General features: G+C 39.5%; 1 protein-coding gene across 1 annotated transcript; it reads left to right on the top strand.

The window, feature by feature from the left end:
* The first annotated feature begins 2,368 nt into the window (after positions 1-2,368).
* Positions 2,369-6,868, top strand: RPL22L1 (ribosomal protein L22 like 1). Its single transcript, XM_082654147.1, has 4 exons — positions 2,369-2,405; positions 4,095-4,187; positions 4,346-4,467; positions 5,813-6,868. Exons 1-4 carry the CDS (start codon positions 2,397-2,399, stop codon positions 5,955-5,957), a joined length of 369 nt encoding a protein of 122 aa, XP_082510273.1. The 5' UTR covers positions 2,369-2,396; the 3' UTR covers positions 5,958-6,868.
* Positions 6,869-8,360: the final 1,492 nt, after the last annotated feature.

Genomic DNA, 8,360 nt, shown 5'->3' with positions numbered 1-8,360 from the left:
ACATTCTTACTCTGACATCCTTGTCTCTTAACCTGCCTGTTATATTTTCTATCTCTTTGGTTTTCTATGTTTTATTCTAAGTAATTTCCCATTCACTAATTTTCTCTGCAGTTGTTGTCTACTCTCCTGTTTAACTCATCCACTTTTCTAATTAAAGATCTTCTATTTTTAATTTCTAGAAGTTCTACTTTGTTCTTTTTTTTAAAAAAAAATTCCTGGCCAATTTCGACTGTCCCTGGTTCCCTTATCGTATTTTAAATAGTTTTAGCTTTTAAATATATTAAAGATACTTATTTGCATTTGCTTCTGCCTGGCACTACCAAGCCAAGCATACTTTTAAACTGCATTTTTAGGCTGGAGCTTTCTCATGCTAGTTGAGCAGACCTAATTCTAGCCCTAAACTTGTATGAGCATGAGGACTGGTCATTTCTGTCTCCAAAAAAATTCTTTTACTTTTCCACCAACTTAACCATACATTAGAAATTATTGATAAAACTATATGTTAGCCAGTTTTTTAAGGTGGCTACATATGGGAGGGTTTCCCTGTGAATCTAATCTGCCATATCCTTCTATGTTTTATTTTACTGCTCTATTCAGGCTCCATTATCATAGAGATCCAATGACTGAAGTTTATAATATATCAGAAATGTATCTATCATATATTACAGGATCTTATATTTGAATTGCAGAAAAGACAACTTCCCTTCATTGTTCTAAATTGTCTTGGCTCTTTTTAGACACCTATTATTTCATATGTTTTAGAATCTATTGTCAAAATAAAAAATATCTATGGGGTGTTGACAGGCATTGTATATACATATATACATACATATATATACATGGAGAGAGAGAGAAAAAGAGAGAGACAGGGAGAGAGACTCTGTGTAAAATTTGGTTATTTACAATATTTAACCTTACTATCTTATCTGCATATTTCCGGTTAATATATTTTTTAGGTTTTTTTTTTTCTTAATTAAGAGGGTTTTTTTTCAGTTATAACTTCCATTTAGTTATTTTGGGATTACTAGTTATTTTGAAACACATGTTGTTTTTAATACCCACTTTGTACAAATGGCTTAATAGTTCTTAAGGATTTTTTGTCATGACATGGAAGCCTGCCAAAAACAAGCAACAAAGTAATGAGTGCCTCAATTAATGGCTTATTTTCAAAACATCCAATAGTACAAGGATCATTTCTGCTTTTCAGCCTGGGCAGCCCTCAAGGAGAAAATGCCAATGGCTCTTCTTTCCCCTTAATGTTTGGAAAACAAATGAAGTCATGGTCGTTCTTAAGGCAAACAAGCAAAAAATCTTGAAACGTATTTCTTCTAGGAATTCAACACCTCTTTTTAGAACCTACACGTTGTATGCTTCATTAAAGTATAGTTCTCACTATTACTAATCAGTGTCATAAAGGAAATACACAGCTGTCGCTTTCTAGGGTCACCGTCCAAATTAACAACAAAAGTCCACCCCATCTGCTACCCCTGGTCCCCCGCATGACAGTTTAACCTCACCAAAAAATATTGCAAACGCTAAGAGGCATGCCACTTTTCTGAAACGACGTCAACTTACAATCCTTCAAAATTCAAAAACTACTTCTTTTTTCCTTTTGTCATCAAGACTATCACCACTGCACATCCATCCTGGTGTGTCTTTTACATTTTAGTAGTTAGGTCTCAGCAAATATTCCTTGAATATTAACTGCGAGGCATTTTGGATGAAAGTTAGGAGTCCTAGGATTAACTCTAAAACCTATAAAATAGAATAAATTACACACAATGTGTGAACAAGTGAGCACTATGTATTCTTCGCTGAAAGGTTTTTTGGGGTTGTTTTTTGGTTTTGGGTTTTTTTTTCCCCTCAAGAACCAAGTTTGTTTTGGCTCCCTGAAACACTGATTTCCCTCAACAGTCATTTAGAAAACAAGACTTAAAAACATATATACAGAAATACTTTTTTTGGCTGGAAGATTGTAATTGCAACATAAGACAGGAGATCCCAAAGGAACCTGAGACATTGCCTTGACCTGATTGGAAAAAAGATCCAGGCGATTAGTGAAAAATGTTTCCTGTATCCCTCGGGTGTGTGCATCTGGAGCGGCCTCCCAGCAAGCAACCGCAGAGACCTCTGTGGTCAACCAGCGTTTGTCGTCACCAGCGTAAAATCGTGAATGGTTTCAGCTACCGCCGCTGGTGGGCGCTCAGGAAAAGTGACTGCCTACTGCCCTCCAGGCTACGCCCCCGGTTTCCTGGGTTACTAGCCTCCGCGCTCCTCCCAAGTTCTCTTCCGGGAGGCGGCGATCTTACGTTCTCGGCGCGTGACGCAGCACGCTTTGCTATAAATATGTGCCGCCGGCCCTCGCTTTCTCTCTGATCGCGCTGCCGGCGTGCAAGATGGCCGTGGTGAGTGACGTTGGTCTCGCTGGGAGAATATTACTCCGATGTAGATGATTTTTGCAGCTGGCGAGCTGGGAGCGTCCAACTCTAGGTCGAGAATAAAAATGGAGACTTGGGTCAGGAACACAACCAGGATGTTAAGATTATAAGTTTCTGACTCCTGGCAACTGCCATGTGGTCTGGAGGAATTCGAGCTGGGCCCAGAATTGGGTTAGGATGGGCGGTCGTGGGAGCGCAGGGAAGGAGGAGGCACGACGGTGAACGAGGCTAGCGGGACAGAATTTGGGCCATTGCTTTTCTCCCTCGTGCCTGGTAACGCCGATGATAACCTGTTTATTTGCACTAGGAAGCAAATGTGGGTAATTGGGCAGGCCCGGTCGAATGGCCTTGCCAGGGCGGAGGGGGACCCGAGACACTCAACTCGCGGAATAGCCGCGGTTGCAGAAGTTTCAGAGAACTTTAAAACTAAGTTGGGGAAGAAGTTTCTTCATTATCTCATAACGAGTGTTTTTTTTAAAGGTGAAAGCCACGACTCTTAAATAGAAAAGGAACATGCTTCAGAGACTTCATTAATAAGGGAACCAGTAATACGTTAAAGCCGGTCCAAAGAACATTTGATGTTAGGGTAAAATTGCTGGGTTAAATACGAAAGTAGATAATGTCCAAAGCCCTTTGGGCTTATCTCTCCCCCCAGATAAATTACTTGCCTTTCTGAAGTTAACTGATGCCCCAACAAAGGTATAAATTAACCAGGCAAGGCCAGTTCCTAGTCTTCTCTTTTACCAGTTCTAAGTTCGGGATAAATTTTTTTGGCACAAAGTATGCCATTGCCTAAGAAAACAAACTGGATTTAGTGCTTGGTATCCATTTGGTTGGATTTTACGTGTAGCCTTATTCCGCGGTATTGGCCTAAAAGTTTGGGGTATGGAAAACTTAAGTAATACATGTTTTAAAAAAAATTACCAGATTAAAGGTATCTCTCCCTTCTCCTTTCCTCACCCATAACAGCATTAAGGATTGAATTCCCTACACATTAGTGGGCAGAATATCCTATTCTGGCATGCAGCTGAGCTTGGACTAGATGGTACACTACCTGTTTCCCCATCTGCAGTGGGCATGGCAGTACTAAAGTAGTGCCTTTAGTCATTTAAAATTGAACATCTGTGGTCTGGAAAATATCAATAATAGAAGCCCACAAAACTTAAGTCTTGATAACTTGAACAAAATGGGCCTGGTTAGCGGTTCAAACCAAGCTAGGTGGGTATTTTTTAGTTTTAACTTGTATTTTTTAGTTTTAACTTGTAGTAGAAAGTAGATTGATTCTCTTATTCTTTTCCATTTGCAAAATAGAATTCTTTGGAATCTTCTGATGAAGGAAACTAGCGGTAGCTCAGCATACTTTGCGCTTTCTTGAGCTTTGCACTTGTGAGGCACTTATGTGGTGAACGGGAAATTTCCATCGGATTTCATGAAACTTGATTTTAACCAAGTTAATGAGTGTACTCCCCCTACACATAGCCTGGTTAAAAAAAAGTTAGGGTATATCTGATAAGTATTAAGCAACTTTTTTAGAATTTTGCACCATTTCATGTATATAGCCTCATTGTACAATACTGCACTGATACAGATCTTTGATTTTGTATATAAAGTGAATAAATTCTTGTAGAGAGCCATAATTATATTAACTTTCTGTAGAAGAAAGACAAGAAGCCTAAGAAGTCAACCTGGAAGTTTAATTTGGACCTTACTCATCCAGTAGAAGATGGAATTTTTGATTCTGGAAATTTTGTAAGTATCACTCTACTCAGCTTGTTTTTTTATCATCTTAAAAATGAATTGAGTATGTAATATTTGATTTTAACCTAAGCTCTGTTCCTAGGGTACCTTCCCTAGTGAATATCTAGGGTTTTCTTCCCTAGTGTGGCATTTTTTCCATTTTAAAATAGGAACAGTTTCTACGGGAGAAGGTTAAAGTGAATGGAAAAACTGGAAATCTTGGGAATGTCGTTCACATTGAACGCTTCAAGAGTAAAATCACAGTTGCTTCTGAGAAACAGTTCTCTAAAAGGTTGGTATTTGTTTTCCATGGTATTTTTTTTTTAACAATGTTGGGTGCATTAATATTAGAATACGTTTGAAGAAACATATCTGTTGTGTAACTTGGGAGTAGCGTCCCAACTTTCTTAGTTTTGGTTGTCTAGTAGAAGCAGCCAATCAAAGGTAAAGTCTTTAACGTTGATGTTGCAGCCAGTTTTCGTTTATTCAGCTTACTTGGCAAATAGTAAATAATACATGGCAGCACTGTTGCAGGACTGAGTAGCCTAGCAGTGAACCAAGCAGACTAAGTACCCACTACCAAGGAACTTAAATTATAGTGGAGAAGAGAGAGAATGAAATGCAATATTAAGTAGTTGATAAGTGCTGTGTAAGTGCATAAAGAATGTTGATGTATAAAGTGGTCAGGGGAAGCTTCATCTAAATGAAATGCAGTAGTGAGCCATGCAAATTAAGGAATTGATTGTTGTGGCTGAGGAAGATTGATGGTGGAAACTGAAGACTTAGGAGCCTTTTGTGGTAGGAAGTGGTGGCTTGGATTAAGGTGGTAGCAGTGCATGTTAGCTGTGGTCATGAATTAATCACTAGGTATTTGGAGATGAAGTATCTGTCTTCAAGGATCTTATAGACATGCAGATAATTGTTATAAATGCAGTACTGTAACTGTTACATTGAAGGTAGAGATTGGTAAAGCAAGAATTTGCAGAGAACCTGAGAATAAGCTTAGCGTTGCCAGTGGAATGAAGTATTTCTAACAGGGAGCAACATTAACAAAGGGCAGGGAGGCTTGAGACGAATGCTTGCGAGTTCAGGATTGCTGTAAAATGTGAATGGTGAGAATGGCTGGAACGGTGAAATTAGGCCTGCTGTAAGCTTTTTTATAAGGACTGAGCCATATGCTAGTGGCAAGACTGGATAATCTTAAACTTGTGAATTGGATTCACCGCTGTTGACGGGTTGCCTCTTGTTTATCCAAGGTGGGATTAAGGTTAGGGAGGTTGATAGTGGGGAAGAGAATGTTGACATTTTAGTACATAACATTTGAAGAATAAGATCGTATATTGTTTAAAAAATCTAATGTGGCAGTAAGACTGAAGAGGAAACTACTATTACGCTCTTAAGCATAAAGTTTATTTGGGGAGGGGAGAAATAAGGGTTTTGATAGGGCATAAACTGATTTTAATTGGGGTTGAGATGCTGCCATATTTATATCCCTAGCAACCTTGCTAATGCTTAATACAAATGAAAGGAAAGATTTTGGAGGGAACTGGGAACACAGAAGACGAATATGACAGTGCATATTTTATATAATAAGCCTTTACACAGTATTTTATGAAATTCATGTCTTTATTTTAAAGGTATTTGAAATACCTCACCAAGAAATACCTTAAGAAGAACAATCTTCGTGATTGGCTTCGTGTGGTTGCATCCGACAAGGAGACTTATGAACTTCGTTACTTCCAGATTAGTCAAGATGAAGATGGATCCGAGTCTGAGGACTAGATGAAGCCATCCCTTTCAGGGCTTTGCTTGCTAACAAAACAAATGAAGTATACAAGAGAAACATCTGGAAATGGACCTTCAGTTTATCAGTGAATAAAAAACATTACTCTGTATGTTAAGCATTCATCTCTTTGATTTAAGTGTATGATGTTTATATGGTGCTGGCTTTCCTTTAAAACTTTTTTTTGTTTGTTTTTCTTCCGGCGCGGGCCTCTCACTGTTGTGGCCCCTCCCGCAGGCTCCGGATGCGCAGGCCCAGCGGCCATGGCCCACGGGCCCAGCTGCTCCGTGGGCCCAGCCGCTCCGTGGCACGTGGGATCCTCCCGGACCGGGGCACAAACCCACGTCCCCTGCATCGGCAGGCGGACTCTCAACCACTGCGCCACCAGGGAAGCCCCCCTTTAATACTTTTTTTAAAAAAAATTTATTGGAGTATAGTTGATTTACAATGTTTTGATGGTTTCGGGTGTACAGCAAAGTGAATCAATTATACACGTGCACTCCTTTTCTTTTTTAAGATTCTTTTCCCATATAGGCCATTACAGAGTATTGAGTAGAGTTCCCTGTGCTATACAGCAGGTTCTTATTAGTTATCTGTTTTATGTATAGTAGTGTGTACATGTCAGTCCCAATCTCCCAGTTTATCCCCACCCCCCACCCCCGCTGCCCTTATCCCCTGGTAACCATAAGTTTGTATTCTACATCTGTTACTCTACTTCTGTTTTGTAAATAAGTTCTTTGGTACTCATCTGTTGTTTTTTTTAATACTTTCTGTAAGCAGTATTTAAATAGCCTATAGCTAGTGGAATTTCTTCCAGGATTTCTGAAGTGTACTACTTTTACAAATGTCCTTGAGTTAAAGTATATAGTGAAAAAATGAAGCACAATTTTGGGTATAACTTTATATAATAAAGTATTTAAATTCTCTTGACAGTCTCAGATATCGTTGTACAGTTTATAAATGAAATCCTGAGTGCCTAGAACAGTTCTGGCACATAGGTGCTCAATATTGAATCCCTCCTGCCCTTTGCTTCAAAGGAGCAACTTTCCTAATTAGCCTAAAGGCTCTATGAGTTGAGCATAGTACTGCTCTAAACCAGCTTGCCTATTAGAGGTCTCTGGCCAGATGCCTTGTGGGCACTAGAAACTCAAAACCTTCAAATCTGAACTCATTATCTTGCCCTGTTTCTGTGTTCCTTGTCTGAATAATAATTCACTCAGCCAGTTGGAATCTTCTCTCTCCTCTCAACCCCCCTCCTGATCATGCTAAAAATGGTGGTCTTCTGTTGCTTAAAACTTTTTAGTAGATAGACCCTTTATCCCAAGTAAAGCAACCTTTGAGAGCTCTAAGCAGCATGGTTTGTCAAAATCCAAGTTGTAGATGAGAATTATGGGAGCCATGTAAGTTTACTTGTCCATTGGTCCCAAGGTAGTATTAGTACCTCAGGCATGGGCTGTGAGTCCTGATAGTAGAATCATGTTGCCAGATCTTGAGTATACCGACCTAATACAGATGAATATAATTGGTTTTGGGAGTGTTAAAAGTTTAATTCTCTTAAGACCTTGTTTTAAGTACTCACCAGTGTTACACAGCAACTCCCTAACTCTGCCCCATTTGAATTGTTCAGGTTTTTCACCAGTAGTTACTGACATCCTACTATGTACTTGCTCTTGAGCGTTGTGGATGCAATGGAGAAAAAACAGCCTGTTTCCAGGTATGGTGAGGGAAACTGTCCAAATAATCGTGTAAAGTACAACAAAGAAGAGGGGTTTTAAAAAGGAATTTGATGCAGTCAAGGAAAGTAACTGAGGGTGTTTGAGCTGACCTAGAACAGGCCAGGTAATCTCTGGGTAAACAGAAAAGGGTGTTGTAGCCAGAGGAAACAGCATAGGTAAAATTCTTGGGACATTGAGGATCTGGTTGGCATCCAGTGCATCTGGAATGGAATGATTGGTTATGAGAAGAATCTGGAAAGGTAAGCAGAAACCAGCACATGCAGGACAGAAGTTGATGCTTGCCTTTAATCGAGAGAAATGGTAAGCTACTGAATTTTAAGTGGAGTGTAATGAGATGAGCGTTTTGAAAAAGATGAGTGTCTGCATTACGAAAAATGGTTTTCAGTGGCAGTCATTGGATGCAGGGAGACAGGAGGCTTATGGCTGTATCCATGATGGTAGGTAAGAGGTGTTGGAGATGGGAGAAGTAGATAGATTTTAGAGATTTTTCAGAGGATAAAATTTGTGGGACTTGGTGATGGACATTGGTGGAAAGGGAGAAATGTCAAGGATGACATACAGTGGGCTTAGATGGTGGCATTTGCCAAGTTTGGTAACATTGGAAGAAGGCAAGAGTAGGTTTAGGCCATGCTGAATTTGAGGTCCAGAAGGTGTCAAGCATGAAGT

The sequence above is a fragment of the Grampus griseus genome, assembly GCF_964374135.1.
Source record: "Grampus griseus genome assembly, chromosome: 5".
Lineage (NCBI taxonomy): Eukaryota > Metazoa > Chordata > Mammalia > Artiodactyla > Delphinidae > Grampus > Grampus griseus.
The sequence above is the reverse complement of the archived record's forward strand: the minus strand, read 5'-3'. Positions and strand labels throughout refer to the sequence as shown.